Source organism: Thalassophryne amazonica, chromosome 18 (genome assembly GCF_902500255.1).
Source record: "Thalassophryne amazonica chromosome 18, fThaAma1.1, whole genome shotgun sequence".
NCBI lineage: Eukaryota > Metazoa > Chordata > Actinopteri > Batrachoidiformes > Batrachoididae > Thalassophryne > Thalassophryne amazonica.
The window spans coordinates 5355163-5376956 of record NC_047120.1 but is presented as its reverse complement, the minus strand read 5'-3'; the positions used below and the strand labels follow the sequence as shown (position 1 = coordinate 5376956).

The 21794-nt window shown below is 43.4% G+C and overlaps 1 protein-coding gene across 3 annotated transcripts in view; it reads left to right on the top strand.

Moving 5' to 3' along the window:
* Nucleotides 1–21794, top strand: part of ryr2a (ryanodine receptor 2a (cardiac)) — a 723597-nt gene that overhangs the window by 212895 nt on the left and 488908 nt on the right. For all 3 annotated transcript variants that reach the window (XM_034193918.1, XM_034193917.1, XM_034193919.1), the window contains exons 26-29: nt 10194–10294; nt 12814–12918; nt 14916–15090; nt 19800–20008. In XM_034193918.1, coding sequence (XP_034049809.1) covers nt 10194–10294; nt 12814–12918; nt 14916–15090; nt 19800–20008 — 590 coding nt within the window. The remainder of the gene's footprint in view (nt 1–10193; nt 10295–12813; nt 12919–14915; nt 15091–19799; nt 20009–21794) is intronic.

Below are 21794 nucleotides of genomic sequence, written 5' to 3'. Positions count from 1 at the left end.
TATGACACACGAGCCTAGGTTAAGCGTTAGCTGGTCAAATTGATGCCGATGTCTCACTGGACCAAGAACCATCATTTCAGTCTTATCAGAGTTTAAAAGTAGAAAGTTTCTAGACATGCAGCTTCTCACTGATGCAAGGCAATCTTCTAAGGATTTTATGTGAATGAGATTACCAGCAGTTATCGGCATGTATAACTGAGTATCATCAGCATAGCAGTGAAAGGCAATCCCAAAACGCTGCAGTATGTGCCCAAGGAGTGCTATATAAAGGAAGAAAAGCAGGGGGCCTAAGACGGACCCCTGTGGAACCCCAAATTTTATATCACTATGGTTAGAGGTAGTGTTATTGTACAAAACACAGTGAGAACGACTTGTCAAGTATGACGTCAACCACCCACGGTAATCCCAAAGTGATTCTCCAGCCTATCGAGTAGAATATGATGATCCACAGTATCAAACGCAGCACTGAAATCCAACAGCACCAGAACTGTAGTGGTGTCCAAATCCATTGCAAGCAGAAGATCATTCACCACTTTAGTGAGCGCTGTCTCTGTTGAAGCTCAAAAAGATTATTCTCAGTAAGGTGGGCCACAAGCTGCCATGAAACCACTTTTTTCAGAATTCTAGAGCAAAATGATAGATTCGGCCTATAGTTTTTCAATACACTAGGGTCAACATTAGATTTCTTAAGTAATGGTTTAATCACTGCAGATTTGAAACATTTAGGAACAGATCCAGAAGTTAATGAGAGATTAATAATTTCCAGCACAGTCAGCCCAAGAATGGGCCACAGGTCCTTAAACACTTTTGTTGGTATTCGATCAAATACGCAGGTTGTGGTTTTTGTAGACGTTGAGTTTTGTGAGTAAATCTAGGTAATACCTCAGTAATAGCACCCACCTCAATAGCAGGGTGTAGTGGCTGGGTTAAGGCATGCTGGAATATGTTTAACCTAATGTCTTCTATTTTCTTCCTGAAGTAATCCAAGAAATCTTGTGCTGTAAAAGGAGATCGACTTACAGGTGGTTGTCCATGAATAAGTGTTGCCATCGTGTCAAACAAGAACTTTGAGTTATGCATGTTTTTGTTGATCAAATCAGAGTAATAGGTCCACTCTGTAGCCAGTAATACATGCTTATTGTCTAAGATAGCATCAGGCCACACAAGGTGGAATACTTCAAATTTTGAACAACGCCATTTCCATTCTAGACCTCTAGCCTTATGCTTGAGGTCACGTAAGTAATCACTGAACCAAGGCAACTGTGTTTTGGGAGGGCATGGTTTTAATAAAGGTGGCACAATCATGTTGAGTGTCGTTTTGAGCGCTGAGTTTAAACTATCCACAAGACTGTCTACTGATTGGGCATTTTCCAAACATGAAGCTAGGATATCAGGCAGTCTAGCTTCGAGTTCAGTCGTAGTTGAGGAGTTGATGCATCACCGCAATGTTAAATAAGGTTGTTGTTCCACTAAACACGGCAGCAAAACTGAACTTTCTAAGCAGCAGAAAGTACATCCTCTTTTGTGTTATCTTGATGAGAGAGCTGATGTTCAGCTCCCACTTGAGGTCCTGGGTGATGGTGATCCCTATGTAATGGAAGGACTTCACAATGGCGACTGCGGAGTCACAGGATGATGTGGTGTATATCACACACACACACACACACCCCCCCCCCCCCGCTCCCCCAACACATGTGGCGTGCCAGTGTGTTGCCACCCCCAACACATGTGGCATGCGTGTGTGTCCCGCTTCTCCCCCCCTCCCCCCCCCGCAACACATGGCATGCGGGGGAGAGCACACTTGCATGACATGCTGGTAATTATGTACAGACAAGATCACATGGGGACTGGCAAGCCACATCTCAGTGCACACAGCATGGCAAGGCATCTCTCAGCTGATCACCGGCCAGCCACTCACTGGCAGCTGGAAATGACAGCTCTGTGCACGTGACGTGTTACTAGGGATGGGTATTGATAAGATTTTATGATAGACACCATTATCGATTCCGCTTATTGATCCAATTCCTTATCGATTCTGCTTATCGATACCTCCTGTGAATTTTCTGTATACTACGAGTAGGCTTTACAGGTGTTCTATGTCAACAACATTTTATTGAGTCTTCAAGTAAATAAAAATGAAATTGGTCACTGGATCCTCTACATGATGGATCCTTCATTTGTAGACATAAATAGAAATAAACAAAATCTGTAGTTTTTGTCAAAAGCATTTCCTTTTAGACATTACTGGCATGATTTTTTGGCTTTGAGAGGGGATAAGAAGTGGAGTTGTCACTTCTGAAGAGGAGCAAAGCAAAGATCCAATGAAGCAGTGGATCGGAGCACTGCTTCATTGATCCATGGTTCAAAGCAGAGGTGTGATGTAAAAAATGGTTGATTACAGACCCGCTGCAGGGTATCAGGTTTGACAGGCAAGACGAGCTGGACACAAATGGAGGACGCAGGTACACAGCTCAGTGGAGTTAAAGTGTTTACTCGGTTAACAGGCTGGAGTCGGTACACAGAAAGGCAGTCCAAACAGAGCAATAGTGATAAAATCATCAGACTTAGGCGTGATCAAGGTACACAGCAGGTAGTCAAAAACACAATGAGGCAAATGAAGCAAGGCAAGGAAATATGAAATACTGAGCTGGAAAGAGGCACAAGGCACTATAATCTGGCGAGGGAGTAAGGCAAAATGAGGAGCTTAAAACACCCTGGTGATGAGGTGCAGATTGAGAGCAGGTGTGTGTGGAACGCACCAGAACGAGTGTGTGGTCAGAAAGAGGGAAACATCCACCACTAAGAGCGAGCACAGACAGACAAGAGAGAAAGTGACAGACAGACCCACACAGAAAAACCCCAGCAAGAGAATAAACAAAACAGAAAGTAACTGAAAAAACACAAAGCCAAGAAGTAAAAGCAGGCAAAATTCAAATCCTGACACAGCATCTGTAATCAGTGTGGAGAAATGATCATTTTCCCGACAAACGCCCTCAAAAACAATGGCCACTCTGAAGGACTAATAAGGGAATCTTTAAGCAAAAAGGCTACTGATGTCGGTGGATTGAATCATTTCTTAAGGATACCCAAAAAGAATCAGTTCTCGATACCCAAGCCTACGTGTTACATTAAAAACCCAGACAATACAGCCAGGGCAATTAAATAAATACTACAATAACTGCATACACAGTTACATCACAGATAACTAAATTAAATAATCACAGAACAAAGGAACAGCGAGTGACACTTTGTTCTGTGTGCTGATCAAAGAGGTGGGCGTGTCTGCAAACAGCCGATGATGGCTCACCACAGATTACTTTCTGCATAATTCCTGTGAACAGGAATCTATGTTTTAAAATATGTATCAAATTGTGATAGGTGTCAGGATCAGACTAGGCGTGGCACAGAAGGTGGATGGACGCAAATGCAAAACTCACAGGGGCAGGTGTGATAGTAAAAAGGCTTTATCTCAAAAAGGCAGGCAGGGATTCGGTACACAAGTAGACAGTCAGAGAGGTGGCAGTACAGGCAGGCGTCAGGCTAAGGCAAGGTCAAAAAACAAGGACTAGTCAACACACAAGGCAGCAGTGGTCGTGGGCTGAGGCAAGAGCAAGGTCAAAGGCAGAACACGGTCAAGAACACTGTAGAGCAAAACTGAGCAAGACAAAGGCCTGGAACATGAACTAGAAAGCACAACGAACTGGCAGGGAGTGGACAAAGTGAAGGGCTTAAATAACAGGTGCAGTAATTAGGAAAACAAGACACAGGTGTCAGAGAAAGTGCTGGAAGGGGCGTGGTCAGACAAGACAGAGGTGAGGCAGGAGTAAAGCGACAGGTGGGCGTGACTAAAAGAAACAGACTCAGTGACTGAAAATGAAACCCCAACCAACTGTGATAAAAACTGAAAAACCTAACACAGAGAAGACAAGAAAAGAGTACCAACATAAGACAGTGATCAACAAGAAATTAAAGCCAGAGACCACACTAGAACGGGACCAACAAGTGGCAACAGTATAACAGAAAATACAACTAATGACTACCCAGAAAATAAATGATAAACAGAGCATAAAACCAATGACAAAAGTAATATGCACAGAAAAGAGATACTCAGAACAAAACCAAAACAAGACTTAACAAGTGACTAAAATACAATGGCCAGATACATATAACCAGGGACTGAAATCATGATAAACAGAAAAGCAAGGACAAAAGTCACAAAAAACAGGACATGAGCCCAGATCCAAGGCAAATCATGACAGCACATGGGGCAGACAGGAAATGGAAAAAATGTAAGGAGAGCAACCAGGTGACAGACAAAGGACAAAGGGAACGTGAGAATGGTGAAAAGCAGAGAGCATGGGGTGGCCGTGATGATGGCTGGACCATGCAGCAATCATTCGGTCCGCCGAGCAACCCACAGGGGTCCACGGCGGGGGCCAGACATCAACCGTACAACCATAAAGGTCCATGGCAAAGTCAGGTTGATGGCCAGTAGGAACAACCAAGTGCATAGGTATACCAGGGGGCCGACCGAGTGAAAGGACAGGGACCGCGGTAGGGCTTAAGGGAGGATCAGAATCAGGGTCATTACTGGGCATAATTGCCATACTACAGCTACCAGCCTCACCAAGACGGTGGTGGCAGGTGGGGCAAGACAACTTATATGTAGGGCTGAGAGCCTATGGAGCATGCCGTAGACCGGGGCACTGAGATCGGGGCGACTGGCGAAACAAAAAAGCAACCAACATACAACAGTGAACCCAACAGAGCCACTGAGGAAACCACGAACAGACACAGAACCCTGAGTAAAAAAAACAAATAACACCAGTACATAAGGAATAAAGAAACCAACAAAATAAAACCTTGCGAGGGCCATTGACGATTGCAAGACTAGAAAAAGACTGGCATACTGGAAAAATCCACTTAATAAAGGTGTGCAAAAACAACGAAAAACAACAAAATAACCCCAGAAACCGACCAAAAACAGACAACTGAAAGCAGGGCTTGGGGGAGAAATTAACCAAATAATGTGTGGGATTGACCTGTTTTATGAAAAGATGCACACAGTGCGGGAAACAAGTAAGGTAGTGACCCAAAGAACAAACTAGCTTAACTAATGAACATACGGGAAAGGAAAACCAACAAATCAAAACATTACGAGGGCCCTGGAAAAGAAATGAAGATGCAAAAGCATTGCGTGAGGCAGAACACAGTTCAACCAATGAATGTAAAAAATGAAGAAGCTTCCAGAACAATCCTTGGGGGTAGTAAAAACCAGAAAGACATACCATTTAATAGTGAGATGCGCTAACAGAGTCACAGTGTGAGGAGATGACTTGCTTGACTAAAATATACAAAAAGGAACAACCCTGCCACAAAGAAACACTGTGAGAGCCATGAGGCATGAATAAATTAACAGAAGACCAATTATGGGAAAAAAAAAAAACTGTTTGACAGATGAACAAAATAAGTGCCAAAACCAACAAAACTGATGCAAAGGTTCACAAACAACAGGGAACTTGATGGGAGAAAACTCAATCAACCAATGATGTGGAGTGCTGAAACATGTTAACCAAGAAAGCCGTCTATGAAAGGGGTGGAGGAAAAAAACAAACCAGAAACACAAAATACAAATCAAATCAAATCAATTTTATTTATATAGCGCCAAATCACAACAAACAGTTGCCCCAAGGCGCTTTATATTGTAAGGCAAAAGCCATACAATAATTACAGAAAAACCCCAACGGTCAAAACGACCCCCTATGAGCAAGCACTTGGCGACAGTGGGAAGGAAAAACTCCCTTTTAACAGGAAGAAACCTCCAGCAGAACCAGGCTCAGGGAGGGGCAGTCTTCTGCTGGGACTGGTTGGGGCTGAGAGGAGAAATCAGGAAAAAGACATGCTGTGGAAGAGAACAGAGATCAATCACTAATGATTAAATGCAGAGTGGTGCATACAGAGCAAAAAGAGGTGATTAAAAAGAAACACTCAGTGCATCATGGCAACCCCCCCCGCAGTCTAAGTCTATAGCAGCATAACTAAGGGATTGTTCAGGGTCACCTGATCCAGCCCTAACTATAAGCTTTAGCAAAAAGGAAAGTTTTAAGCTTAATCTTAAAAGTAGAGAGGGTGTCTGTCTCCCTAATCTGAATTAGGAGCTGGTTCCACAGGAGAGGAGCCTGAAAGCTGAAGGCTCTGTTGTGGCTGGCGTGCCTGGCTGGCTTTTGTTTGTCTTCTGTTTCTGTCTTTTGGTTTTTCTTCCAGGTGGTGCGCATTTGGGACTGAGTGGCTGTGTGGCTGAGGCTGATCAGGTGCGGCTCGTCAGGACTCACAGCTGTGGTGCATCTACATGGATTGGAACATGGTGGCATTTAAGTCTGGAGTACACAGTGTGTATTTGCCAGAGACTCGACCTTGTGACCAGACGGGTGAGATCGTCGTCTCGAGAGCCATCTCATCATCAGTGGATGCAGAGAACGTCCAGGTTTGATGCATGGTCTGTGAAAGAGGAGGGGGTGAGGTCTCACGCTCGTCAGCACACTTCCTGAGGTACGTTAGGTTTTGTGACTAACATTTATACAGTCAGTAAATGTGGTGTCCCTCACACCTTATTATATTGAGCTGTTATGTTAGTCGTTTAATCAGCTTCCACTGCAGTTGGAGTTTGTGAACAGGGTGTTCCATGCCTGCAGGGTGGGAAGCTGATTAGCAGTTAAGCCAGGAAGTGTTTGCTGTTTATGTACACCTTTGAGCGGTCTCTCTGTGTGTGGAGTGTGGACTCACATGATGATTTCTTCTTTCACAGACTCGGTTTGTCGCGGCCACCTGGGGGGTGTCGGCGGGGTCCTTGGGTCCGAACTGGTTCTGGCTCCGGACCGTTTGTGCTGCTAGGAGCGCACCGCAAATCCACCACGCCAGACCGCGCACTTATTTGTTTGTATTTTTTCACATCACTGTTATGTCATTAAATTTAGTTATCCTTTGTACCGTGCTCTGCTTATTTCATAATGGGTCCTTCAAACGCTGGTCGGTTCTCCGGGCTGCGTCCGACACATAACAGGCTCTGCCTCCCATTCTACTCTTACAAACCCTAGGAACTACAAGTAAGCCTGCAGTCTGAGAGCGAAGCGCTCTATTGGGGTGATATGGTACTATATCACCCCAAATACAGGAGACGATGAAAACGGACTTGGTGCAGAAGTTAAAGGGAAACATGAAATGACTATGACTGGTGGTACTGGACTGCGTGCCCAGTGGACTCAATAGATGGAGGATAAAACTGAATGGCATAAACAATAAATACAATAATGTCAACTTAGCTGTCCTGCAGGCTGTGGAATCGAAGGTCATCTTCAAGGACATAACCGATAGTGCCTGAGGAGCGTGTGCAGTAGGCAATTCTGTAGGTGCGGCACATGATCTCAGAGGTGTGCGCCCAGCCGGTGCTTCCAAAGACGCACTCGCTGACGTTGTTTGGACCCGGCTGGATGAGGGACTGGAGCGGTGGCTCCCCTTGTTTATGTGGCGGGCTCGCTGACGTTGTCTCAACCGGCTGGATGAAGGACTCAAGCAGCAGCTCCTCTTGTTTGTGTGGCACACTCGCTGCGACTGCTCGTGGCTTTCATGGAGTGGGAATTGGTGGACAACATGGTGTGACCGGCGGCGATGCAGCACACGGGGGGCGGGGCGGGTCCTTTACACTGACGGAGCATAGTCAGCTTCCGCATTGCTGGATGCCGCGGGGCTGGTTCAGGTGACTGACGGGGCGTGGTCAGTGGGGGTGTTGATTGCTGGAATGGAACCGGTGAGGTGGAGCACAGCAGTGAAACTGCAGCATCGGACAGTGTAATTGACCGTGGCGTGAAGGAGCAGGCCTCCGGAATTTTGGCTTCAAATAAGAAGTCCATGGGGTCTTCTTTGTAGGGAGGTATTTGAGCTAGTTTAAACAGTGTCTTTATGTTGGCGAACTCTGGATAGGCAGACATGATTTCAGGCTGAGCCTTCAGAATCTGGTCTAATGCAGAAAATATTTGTTGCTGGCCTTGCTGCCCTGAATTGTCCAAAAATTCAAAAAAATATTCCTGTACCATGAAAAAAATGAGGCGGTGCCCTGGAGCGCCAACCCCTCCGACTCACAATTGTTACCTTCATCATCATCATCATCATCAATGTCACTCCAGTCTGAATCACTGTCAGAGCTTGGTGGGCTGGATGGCAGATGCAGTTCAGGTTGCCGTACCCAGACCAGAAGGCTCCCTGCAACAAACAGGCTGTCCAAATCTTCCATTTCTGGAAAAATCTCATACAGCCAGGTGTTGGCTTCCACCAGGTTCCAGGCTTCATCCAAAAATCCAAACTTCTTCTTAGGGACGTAGCAGGTATGAAAACAGTTGAAGAAGAAATTAAAACTGACAATCATGACAATCGCAGCGCTAGTCCATGGTTCCACCCCTACACTTTGTGCTATTTCCGAAAAACAAAGTATCCAGTATAGAGTACCATAATTTCCGGACTATAAGGCCTTGCTCTCACTGCCTCTGATGTGCTTACTGAGTCTGCGGGCTCAGTAAACGCCGCAGCAGGCCTCCCTGTCTGCTGTATGGAGCTGCGGCCAACTCTGGCAACAGGTCCAGAGACCACACTCGCTGTTTTGATGTGGAGCGCTTCGGTAGCCTGCAAGGATAGAGTTCTTGCAGAAAAATCCGCAGCGCCACAGGGTCTCGGTAACCACAGCCACAGAGCTCTGTGGCCACTGAGAGAAGTTTGTATCTTTTTAATGACTTGGATTCTCTGCGGGTCCCGCATTCGTACCCCGCAACTGTAACACTGGAAGCAATGTGAGCGAGGGGTTAGCCACTACTTTTTTTTAATACACTTTGAGCACTGTGGCTTAAATGGTAAATGGACTGCATTTATATAGCGCTTTTCCATCTGCACCAGATGCTCAAAGCATTTTACAAATAATGCCTCACATTCACCCCGATGTGGGTGTGCTGCCATACAAGGTACTCACTACACACCTGGAGCAACTAGCAGTTAAGGTCCTTGCCCAAGTGCCTTAGTGATTTTCCGGTCAGGCTGGGATTTGAACCAAGGATCTTCTGGTCTCAAGCCAAATGCTTTAACCACTAGACCATCACCTTCCCTATCTTAAACAGTGATGTGCTTAATTTATGGATTTTTACAAAGTTTTTTTTGCAATTTACTCATAAGTCGAAATACGTCCATTAATGCTGTCCATTGATTGGCTGAAAGCCGCAGCCCTCATGCGGAGTAAATTCACACAGAATAAATATAAAGTCTTACGTGTTCGTTTCAGGTGGATTCATCACATCCTGAAGAAAAAATTATCAACATATAGCCTCCTGATTTATGAAAACAACGTCTGAAAATACTTTAATTCCTTCTCATGGCTGAAGAATGGTCCTGTGACACTGGTAATTTGCACCACAGTTCCTCTGTCAGATCATGGTTTCTGCGCAGGAGGTTGTCCATCAGGTGGCTGAGTTGCAGTCCTTGGTGTGCCTGTCCAGGCCGATGTGAGACTGGCTTGCTCTGCTACAGGTGTAATCCTTTGGTTGGGTGTCTGTGGTGCTGTCAGCGGAGCCTCGATCCTCTCCCCCCACGGGCTGCTGTTTGCACCAAGTTGAAAGAGTCACAGCACAGCAGCACCTCATTCATTAATGTCTCTTTTACCACAGGCATCAGGCAATTCTGTCTGCATACAATGAAATTATCCCATGTGCCACAAAGAAAACAAAATAAAATAATGTTAAAATTACTCAGTTTGGCCTCTGTGTGGAGCAGAGACGCTGTGCGACACCGTGCATGCGCTTGATGCAGTGCTCATCAATAACTGCGTGTTTCACATTTGGAAAAAAGCATTTATGGTACGTGTCTGTGTATGTTACTGGTATGGATTAAAAGTTTAAAAAATATTTCTGTGTAAAATATTTCTGTGTAAATATCTCATGTTTCAACGTGGACACCTGCGACTTATAGACAAGTGCGGCCTATATATGTACAAAAATTTTTGTCTTTTGAAAATTGGTGGGTATGGCTTATATTCACGTGCGCTCAATAGTCTGGAAATTACAGTATTTTACCAGCAGGCATCGTTTCAGGGCAGCAGCTTCATAACGAGCCAAACTTTTCTTCCCCTCCCATTATTTTCTTTGCCTGTTTCTGAGCAGCTCAGTCTGACCTCAGCAACATGTCTGCTGAGAGGTTTCGCATTTTCCGAGCAGAGAAAACCTACAGTGTTCATGCTGGGAAGTGGTACTTCGAGCTGGAGGTAAGTGTGGCTGATGGTAGTTAACTTAATGAGGATGACTGTTAATTCTGTAAAATGTCACCACGTAGTTTATCTGTCAAAGAAAAGAGGTAACATTTTGTCATTGTTCTTGAAATACGGAGCCGCTTTTTTCAGTCTAAATTAATTTTCTCATCCATTGATGAGAAAATAATTATTGGGAGGTCACAAATTAATCATGCATTATTAATTTTCAGGACCATGACTTAATAAGGCATGACAGTATAATAACTAAATTAGGGTCATGTCTTAATAATCAGTGGCAACAAGTTAAATAAGGAATCAGTTGTTTGTTGACAACACTGGATGAGGTCTGTATTATCATGAAACATGGATAAATTTGATTTAATTTCATTTTATTTTCATGTTGAGAACTGTTACAATGATATCTTATGGTGGTGGCCCAATTTTGCTTGTTTCCAGTGCAGAAGATTCCTGGTTCAAGGCCACCCCTGCCCATTCTCCATGGAATGGGTAGTTATGTCAAAATAATATCATGGAGCTTGTTTCATAACAGTTTTATCAATTTTAATTTTCAAAATCAGATGACATAAAATTAAATGTGATTGCTATGATTTTAGTGCCATTATTTACAAATTATTAAAAATGCAGTAATGAAAGCGCATTTATAGAAATGTGTTACAGCAATAGAATCCAAGAAAACAATAGAGATGCCTTCCTTTTATATAATCTAAGATGCCATTCCGCTATCAGTGATTTTCAAGTCTAAATGAGTGCACTATGAAGCACTGTGTGTCACAGAAATGTAGCTGGTCTTACAGTAGTGATGTTTTATGGCCATAAATTAACACTCCCTATTGACACTCTGGTCAACTTTTCATCATGTACTTAATAATAGAACATGTCTTTACACAGTGTTCTGGACAAATATATGTCTCACAGTCAGACAGTTGAGATTGTTCTGAACATTTTGATATGCAAGACATGCACGCTATACAAAAAGAAAATACCTTAAACAAGGAATTACTTAAGGTATGCATCAACAGTTTTAAGCCACCAGCCTGCTCAAACTATTTGACCATTTTTAAATTGAATAATAGCATGATGAGTCATAATTGCACTAAAGTGACAACCATTTGGAAGTGAACAACACTATGAATTATATTTGGTTTAAAGGGATTTCAGGGTTTTTTTTTTTTTTAAAGTGGACAATATTGTCATGAAAAAATGGATAATGACACCAGTGGTCAGTGTTCTGAAATGACAAATTTAAAAGTATAATGTAGAGAATCATATTTGCAGTAAATTTTTCACGTTAACAGAAAAGAAAGAGAAAAATTGAAAGGAAAGTAACATCACATATTATAACTACACTAAAATTGCTTGCCTATTTTAAAAGTGGAACATCATGAGTTATGATTGTACTAAAATAATTTGAGCATTTTTAGAGGAGAAAATTTCACGAGTCATAATTGGATTAAAATTACTTGTCAATTGTAAATGTTGGTAATGCCATAAATCATACCTGTACGAACATGACTGAACTATTATTTTTAAGTGAATAATTACATCTAGGGTCTTATTTGTTCAGATTCCATATGAGTACTAGATTGTTTTGGCAATTCAAAGTTTTGTGTTAGTGTGGAGACATTTTTGTAAGTGATTTGCTGAGAGTAAATGTATATTTGATAGCAGGTGTTAATGTGACACAGATAGCAGTATGTAAATGTAGATTTGGCGTATGTTAATGACCATAAACACAAAATGAAATTAAATCAGCCACTTAATTAAAATTATTGGACACAGGTGTAAGGCACCACTTTATCCAGATATACTGTACATGAAAGAACAACTCCTTACTCAAATATCAGTATTTTTTATTGATTTATCTAATGCTGTCTGGTTGTCTAATTTACTTTTTAAAACAGATTACATTCAGGGCTGTTACTTTATCCTCTGACAGGCTGTTCCATGTATCCACCACTCTGATTGTTAATGTGAATTTCCTCAAATTGTGACCTTCTTTAAATAATTTCCTCTGTTGTTTTCTTATAATATCAGGTGTACACTGACTTGCAGTGTACACTTCACACTTCATTATGCATGGACTTTGCCATGTTCATGTGATGATAATTAAAAAAGAAAGAGAAAAAAGGAAATAGTCTCCTATTTCAGGGTGAAACCCACTGGGATAGGCTCCAGACCCCTGTGACCCTTAATAGGAAAATTGATTGATGGATAATAATGTCATGAATCACAATTGGACAAAAACAATTTCACATTTTTAAACTGAATAATTACACAGTCAGTCGTAATTGGATTCTAAGGACTTACTGATATTTAAAGTGCCTAATAATGTCTTTAGATATAATTGTACAGAAAGAGTTTTATTATTTTTAAAGTGGATAATAATGCCATGTGTCATAATTCCACTAAAGTAACTTCACAGATTTTAAAGTGATAGAAGAATGTAACAAGGATAGTCAGGGATTTGGCTGTTTGTTACAGTGGATAAGAGCATCCTCCTGTTTCTCCACCAGGTCTTAACAGCAGGTGAGATGAGGGTGGGCTGGGCCCGACCAGGATGCCTGCCTGACCTGGAGCTTGGATCTGATGACCAGGCTTTTGTATTTGATGGCTTCAAGGTGACTCAAACTTGTTAGAACACATGATTTCTCTTTATTCTGTTATGTTTTCTTTGTCCTATTTTTATCGTGGGGGGGGGGGGGGGGGGGGGGGGTTAATACATATGTTCATTCAACAAATCAAGTGCTGTTTTTCCCTGAAATTATTTTATTATTTGCTCTCTAAATACAGTCCTTCAAGGCAATGACATCCCTAAAACTAAGGTTTCACATGGAATAACTCAGAGATTCTGCCTGCATTGTACACAGCACTCACAGCATCTGTGTACAAGCTGGTTATGGTGTCCAGCAACTTCATGGGCATCCCAAGAATTCTCAGGATGTCCCAGACAGCAGCAATATCAACCAAATCCATCGCTTTGCAAAAATCACCTTATGATGCAAAGAAACATTCCTGATATTCGCCCTTGTATTCAGTGTGTACTTGCAGAGGTAGGATGTGGTCTATGATTGATTGACTTGGCTTGAGTATGAAGCCAGACATAAGTCCACTTCTCTACTCCTTTTGACTCCAAATGTGCTTAATAACACCAGGTACTTACAGACACAAATACACAGAGGGAATGAGGGAAAGAACACTATCTCATGACTAACAGAAACAGTAACAATCGACCCGCAAGCGACAAACACATCAGTGGCGTGAATGCAAAAACCTAAATGAGACAGGTGCAGATTAACAACAGAACAGAAGTAACAGGAACACATGAGGACTAAAGGAACATGAAATACAAAAACACCATTTCAAAGATAACCACATGGTAAATGATAAACACAAACTGTGAAATGGTGACAAATCACAGAACATCCAATAAATGACACTGAACAACCAAAACCACAGAGACAAGAAGAATCAGGGATGGAGGAAACAGAGACACGTCAGGAGCAAGATCACAGAGACGTAAGGACCGAGATCCAAGGAGGGTGAGGATCCTCAGACAGCAGATGAAACATGAAGGAGACTGACTGCAGGGGACACATAAACACACACACACATACGGGGCAGAAGCAGGAGAGAACAATCATACACCAGATCCACACAAGACAACCACACCGAGGACTCACACAGGCACTCAGGAGGCAGACGTGTTCACACAAATGCACAACTGACAGGAGGAACACACCCACACACACACACACATGCAGGACCTAGATCACGCATGAATGTACACCCCAGAAGGACACCCTCCCACACATACACGTTCACATATGTATACGCTCACACGCCAAAGATCAACAACACCGTTCTTTCCCATTTAATCCCGAATAGCAAATTGGAGCATGTTTTGAAGCATCATAGTAAGTTCTTGACCCATATTTGTCAGTGTTGAATGAACTTGGTATATGTAATAGTTTCAGCCATCACTGGCACCAGATTTGAAATCAGGGTCAAATTTTTGAGCTCTTCAAAAAATGTTATCCCGATTTGCAAAATTGTTGTCGAGCGTGTTAACTTTAGGGTGTTCGTAATCTTATCAGCTTCAGTCATGTTTGAATGCCTTAAAATGAGGTATTACTAGGGAGTACAGTTTTACAGTTTGAAACGTCTTTGATCGTGCTCTATTGGGGCAAAAATTTGAATTTGTTTGAATTTGAATTGAGTTTATTGCAGTTCTGGCCAACGGGACAGCTTCTTACTTTCATTTTCTGGTGGGTTGCCAGGCCTGCACTTCATAAGCCATTCAGTTACGAGGTCTGTCAGTCGTTTCACCTTATTTTTGCACTTTTCTTTGGATTGTGGGCAGTCGTAGTAGGACATCACCCTGTGGAATAGGTGTGTCAATCAGATTTCTTCATGCTCAGCTTTGTGAGAATATTTGTCATTGTTTAGATAGCTGTGTGCGTGAGAACATGCTCCTAATGGATTTGAGCTCACAGTACATCTCCTTTATGCATTTGTCATCTAGATACGGTTTACAGATAGATTCCTCCCACAATGCACCATTGTTCTCAGAGTGTGTCACTGTGCGCAGGTGAGTGCTTGTTTGTGTGTATTCCAGGTTCAGCGCTGGCATCAGGGTAATGAACACTTTGGGCGGGCGTGGCAGACTGGTGATGTTGTGGGCTGCATGGTGAACCTGAATGAGCACACCATGATGTTCACGCTGAATGGAGAAGTGCTGCTGGATGATTCAGGGTCGGAACTCGCCTTCAAGGACTTTGAAGTCAGTGAAGGTCAGTTCACACAGACGTATCAAAAAACAACAGCAAAACAACAGCAACAAGAAAAAGCTAATGACAGATTTGATTTCATTCTTCAGCTTTCACGAAACACCACAGGAGTCTCTCCGGTGTTCCACAGCCAGACACATTTTTAAGGAATGCACACACTCAGGTGTTGGTATGGGAATGGTTTAGACCCTTCTGGTTCTACATGGAATTTAAGTGATCATGTTTGAAGATGATACAATGATGTCTACACCTGACAGTTTATTGTTGAACAGAGCAATCGAGCAGAACAATCAGAAGTTCCACTAATCATTCATGGATATGACCTGAACAAGCAGGTTTTCTTTGGACCATTTTGATTTCTTCAGTGAGGTGGTCACAGATTTCTCTGGGTCTGATGCATACAGACTTCTCTTGGAGAATCCATTCGGTCTTGAAACAGGGATCTAACAAGGATCTAAAATCAGATGTTTGTCATTGCAAGAGCCACGCGTCTGAAGTTCTGGACCATGCATCGTTTAACATCAACCATGTGCCGTAAAACTTTCATGCACTCTCACACCTTCCATGTCACATGTAAGCTCTCCATCAGTCTAAACTTCAGAGGCATGGTGTGAAGCACAAGTGAAAATGGAGTGAGTGATAAACAAACGCAGGTTGAAAGAGTCCATATGTTCATTCCAGAGAGAATCATTTCAGCCAGTTGTCCTCCATTATGGAACAGTGTCTTGAAGAATTCTTTGCAAAGCTGTTATTCTTTTAGATGTGTTTAAGCTGTCCATGCCCTTAGTTCCGAGTTCCAAATTTGACCGCTTGCACATTTTTCTAACTGCTAGTTGAAGGTCCCTCCAGAGATGGGTATCCAGAGCAGGCAGTTTGAAATTCTGCCTCCCCCCATGTGGGATGTGCAAAGTACATTTTTAAAAACTGCTACTGAGCTGGAGCAGCACGGTGGCTTATTGGTTAGCACTGTTGCCTCACAGCAAGAAGGTCATGGGTTCATGCATATTCTCCCTGTGTTTGCGTGGGTTTCCTCCAGGTGCTCCTGTTTCCTTCCACATCCAAAGGCATGCGGGTTAGGTGAGATTGGAATCTTTAGAAAAATTATTTGTAGGTGTGCGAGTGGGTGTGAATGTGTTTGTCTGTTTGTGGCCCTGGCGTCCTGTCCTGGGTGTACCCCACCTCGTGCTCTATGATTGCTGGGATAGGCTCCAGCCCCCCACAACCCTTGATTGGACTCAGTGGTTGAAGATGAGTGTGTGTGTGCGTGCTACTGAGCTGTACATGCAGCTGACAAAGATCTGAATCAAATTTGCCATGGCATGCACGGCTGTCCAAAATGAGATTATATCTTCACAGCATGTTCGTGGGCCACAGGGGATGAGAAGGTCCAACAGTTACTGGATAACAAGGGAGTGGAGGGATTTGTAGATAAGGAGGAGGACTTTGCAAGAGACAGGGACATCATTGGGAGCCGAAGAAGGTGCATGAGCGTGGCAGTGATGTTCTGCCGAGGCTCAGTGTGGGTGAGAACTCTGGTAGCTGACTTCTGCACACACTGCAGCTAGAGTTTTGTTGGCCAGACCAAAGATGACACCATGGTAGTAATCCAGTACAGGCATGAATGAGAGTTTTGGCTGTGTAGTCGGAGCTTGATGTGTGGAGTCTGGAGATGTTCTACAGGTAAATAATTCAGACTAATTAAATCTTGAAGACTGTCAAAGCCTTATTTCACCTTCTCAAGCATTATGCAGATATCCTGCATGATCCACCATGGAGGACGTCATCAGGGGCCCCTCTTAGTCTAGAACTTTCAACTCTCCCCCCCAGCCCACATTTCTTTTTTAAAGTACACTGACAAAAATAGGGTCTGAAACTAAGCATATGAAGAGGTGAGGGTGCCATCATTCTTACAATCTGACCAAGTGTCGCTGATTGATGCCAACATCACCATTGCAGCTGAGTTGTCACACAAAAAAGGTGATGATGGAGAAGAAAATTATTTTTGTTGTTGATGATGCGAGAGGCTTTCACTAAGTATTTCATCACTTAAAATAAAAAAAAAAAAAACAACTCAAATACTTCCAGCCTGATCCTAGGAGCTATGATGTTGGGGGCTTCATGCCCCTGGTAGGGTGTCCCATGGCAAACAGGTCTTAGACGACGGGTCAGACTAAGGGCAGTTCAGAAGCTCCCATAACCAGTATGAAATCAAGGACCGAGACATCGTCTGGTACGGTGGAGCCGGGGCCCCACCCTGGAGCCAGGCCTGGGGTTAGGGCTCGCGCGCGAGCACCTGGTGGTTGAGCCTTAGCTCACAGGGCCCGGCTGGGCCCAGCCCGAAAGAGTGATGTGGGCCTGCCCTCCTGTGGGTTCACCACCTGCAGAGGGGGCCATGGGGGTCCGGTGCATAGAGGACTGGGTGGCGGTTGAGGGCGGGTGGCCCGGTGGCTCGGTTCGCGCTCACAGCCTCTGGCTGTCGGGATGTGGAATATCACCTCGCTGAGCTTATGAGGGAGGTTGAGAGGTACCGACTAGAGATAGTCGGGCTTACCTCCACGCACAACTTGGGCTCTGGTACCCAACTCCTGAAGAGGGGCTGGGTACTCCACTTTGTTGATGCACCTTTGGCAGCAATTACAGCCTCAAGTCTTCTTGAATATGATGCCACAAGCTTGGTGCACCAATTTTTGTGCAGTTTTCCTCTTTGTAGCACCTCTCAACCTCCATCAGGTTGGATGGGGAGCATCGGTACACAGCCATTTTCAGATCTCTCCAGAGATGTTCAATCAGTTTCCAGTCTGGGCTCTGGCAGGACCACTCAAGGACATTCACAGAGTTGTCCTGAAGCCACTCCTTTGATATCTTGGCTGTGTGCTTAGGGTCATTGTCCTGCTTTAAAAGATGAACCATCACTCCAGTCTGAGGTCAAGTGCTCTCTGGAGCAGGTTTTCATCCAGGATGTCTCTGTACATTGCTGCATTCATCTTTCCCTCAATCCTGACTAGTCTCTCAGTTCCTGCTGCTGAAAACATTCCCACAGCATGATGCTGCCGCCACCATGCTTCACTGTAGGGATGGTGCCTGGCTTCTTCCAAACATGGAGCCTGGCATTCACACCAAAGAGTTCAATCTTTGTCTCATCAGACCAGAGAATTTTGTTTCTCGTGGTTTGAGAGTCCTTCAGGTGCCTTTTGGTAAACTCTAGGTGGGCTGCCATGTGCCTTTTACTAAGGAGTGTCTTCTGTTTGGCCACTCTGTCATACAGGCCTGATTGATGGACTGCTGCAGAGATGGTTGTCCTTTTGGAAGGTTCTCCTCTCTCCACAGAGGAATGCTGGAGCTCTAACAGAGTAACCATCAGGATCTTGGTCACCTCCCTGACTTAGGTCCTTCTCCCCCGACCGCTCAGTTTAGATGGGCAACCAGCTGTAGGAAGAATCCTGGTGGAGCCAAACGTCTTCTGTTTACAGATGGTGGCAGTCACTGTGCTCATTGGGACCTTCAAAGCAGCAGAAATGTTTGTGTTCCCTTCCCCAGATTTGTGCCTCGAGACAATTCTGTCTCAGAGGTCTACAGACAATTCCTTTGACTTCATGCTTGGTTTGTGCTCTGACATGCACTGTCAACTGTGGGACCTTATTTGTAGACAGGTGTGTGTCTTTCCAAATCATGTCCAATTAACTGAATTTACCTCAGGTGTACTCCAGTTAAGCGTAGCTGCATCTCAAAGATGATCAGTCGAAACAGGAGACACCTCAGCTCAATTTTGAGCTTCATGGCAAAAGCTGTGAATAATTATGTACATGTACATTTCATTATTATTTTTAATAAATTTGCAAAAAATATTGAAAAAAATCACAGTGTCATTACAGGGTATTGTGTGTAGAAAGTTGATGGAAAAAAAATTGAATTATTTTGGAATAAGGCTGTAATATAATAATAATAATAATAATAATAATAATAATATGGAAAAAGTGAATACTTTCTGGATGCACAGTATGTCACGGTTTCCACTCTTTCTAATGGTCATCATCAAAAAAAGCATGTGTGTCACAGTTCTGTTGTATCTCAATCCTATTGAGATTGCACAGTCTGTGCTGAGTCCAAGCTAAAGCAACCGTCCACCTGAGACCCAACAAAGACAGGGTAAAGGTCCTTCTGAGATCCCAAGAAGACAAGTTAATCGTCCATGTAAGACCCTTTCAAGACAGTGTAACAGTCTACTCCATACCCCACCAAGACAACATCACAGTTCATCTGAGACCCCACTAAGACAAGGTAACCATCCAGCTTAAACCCCTCTGCCCAAAAGAAGGTAACTGTCCATCGACACCCCACGACGACAAAGTAAAGGTCTATCTGAGACATAGACAAATTACACCAAGCGTATGTTTCCTATATAGTAAGAAGTAAAATGTCTGTGTTTCTGAAATGCTTTTTCATCCGATGAAGATGCTCAAAGTGCTTTACCATGTTGACTTTCACACAGTCAGGGTGCTGCTATGTGAGGTGCAGCACAAGGCAAATTATTTTGCTCAAGGTCACCTGAGCAAACTTGTTGTTTGATTTGGGAATTGAACCTATTATTATAGATTCTTTAACCATGAGGCCACCACTTCCTTTATGAAGGAAGGTGTCAGGAAACAAACAAAAAACTAGTATTCAAAGTGAAAACTGTGAAGGTGTTGATTTTGTCTTTGATGTGTGTTCAGGATTTATTCCAGTGTGCAGTCTGGGGGTGTGTCAGGTGGGGAGGATGAACTTTGGGAAAAACGTCAGCTCTCTGAAATACTTCACCATCTGCGGCCTCCAGGAAGGATATGAACCATTTGCAGTGAACATGAACCGGGACGTCACCATGTGGCTCAGCAAGAGGCTGCCCCAGTTTGTACCCGTGCCACCCAGCCACCAGCACATCGAGGTAAGGAGCCCACACAGCCCACAGAACACATGTTCAAACTGATAGACTTTTTTGTTTTTGTGCAAATGTTTGCTCATTTTGAAATAGATAACTGCAACACATTTCAAAAAAGCTGGGACAGGGGCAAAAAAAGACTGGGAACATTGATGAATGCTCAAAGGACACCTGTTTGGAATATTCCACAGGTGAACAGGTTAATTGGAAACAGGTGAGTGTCATGATTGGGCATAAAAGAAGCATCCCCCAAAAGGCTCAGCCATTCACAAGCAAAGATGGGGCGAGGATTATCATTTTGTGAACAACTGTGTGAAAAAAATCGTCCAACGGTTTAAGAACAATGTTTCTCAATGTTCAGTTGCAAGGAATTTAGGGATTCCATAATCTACAGTCCATAATATAATCAGAAGATTCAGAGAATCTGTAGAACTTTCTACACATAAGGGACAAGGCTGAAAACCAACATTGAATGCCCGTGACCTTTGATCCCTCAGGCGGCACTGCATTACAAACCGACATCATTGTGTAAAGGATCTTACCACATCCAACCAATGTCAGTTAAAACAGTTCGTCGCTACATCTACAAGTGCAAGTTAAAACTCTACCATGCAGAGCGAAAGCCATACATCAACATCCAGAAATGCCACCGCCTTCTCGGGGCCTGAGCTCATTTGAAATGGACAGACGCAAAGTGGAAAAGTGTGCTGTGGTCTGATGAGTCAATCAATCAATCAACTTTTTTCTTGTATAGCGCCAAATCACAACAAACAGTTGCCCCAAGGCGCTCCACATTGCAAGGCAAGGCCATACAATAATTATGAAACACAGTCTACGTCTAAAGCAACATAACCAAGGGATGGTCCAGGGTCACCCGATCCAGCCCTAACTATAAGCCTTAGCGAAAAGGAAAGTTTTAAGCCTAATCTTAAAAGTAGAGAGGGTATCTGTCTCCCTGATCTGAATTGGGAGCTGGTTCCACAGGAGAGGAGCCTGAAAGCTGAAGGCTCTGCCTCCCATTCTACTCTTACAAACCCTAGGAACTACAAGTAAGCCCGCAGTCTGAGAGCGAAGCGCTCTAATGGGGTAATATGGTACTATGAGGTCCCTAAGATAAGATGGGACCTGATTATTCAAAACCTTATAAGTAAGAAGAAGAATTTTAAATTCTATTCTAGCATTAACAGGAAGCCAATGAAGGGAGGCCAACACGGGTGAGATATGCTCTCTCCTGCTAGTCCCCGTCAGTACTCTAGCTGCAGCATTCTGAACCAACTGAAGGCTTTTTAGGGAACTTTTAGGACAACCTGATAATAATGAATTACAATAGTCCAGCCTAGAGGAAACAAATGCATGAATTAGTTTTTCAGCATCACTCTGAGACAAGACCTTTCTGATTTTAGAGATATTGCGTAAATGCAAAAAGGCAGTCCTACATATTTGTTTAATATGCGCTTTGAATGACATATCCTGATCAAAAATAACTCCAAGATTTCTCACAGTATTACCAGAGATCAGGGAAATGCCATCCAGAGTAACGATCTGGTTAGACACCATGCTTCTAAGATTTGTGGGGCCAAGTACAATAACTTCAGTTTTATCTGAGTTTAAAAGCAGGAAATTAGAGGTCATCCATGTCTTTATGTCTGTAAGACAATCCTGCAGTTTAGCTAATTGGTGCGTATCCTCTGGCTTCATGGATAGATAAAGCTGGGTATCATCTGCGTAACAATGAAAATTTAAGCAATACCGTCTAATAATACTGCCCAAGGGAAGCATGTATAAAGTGAAT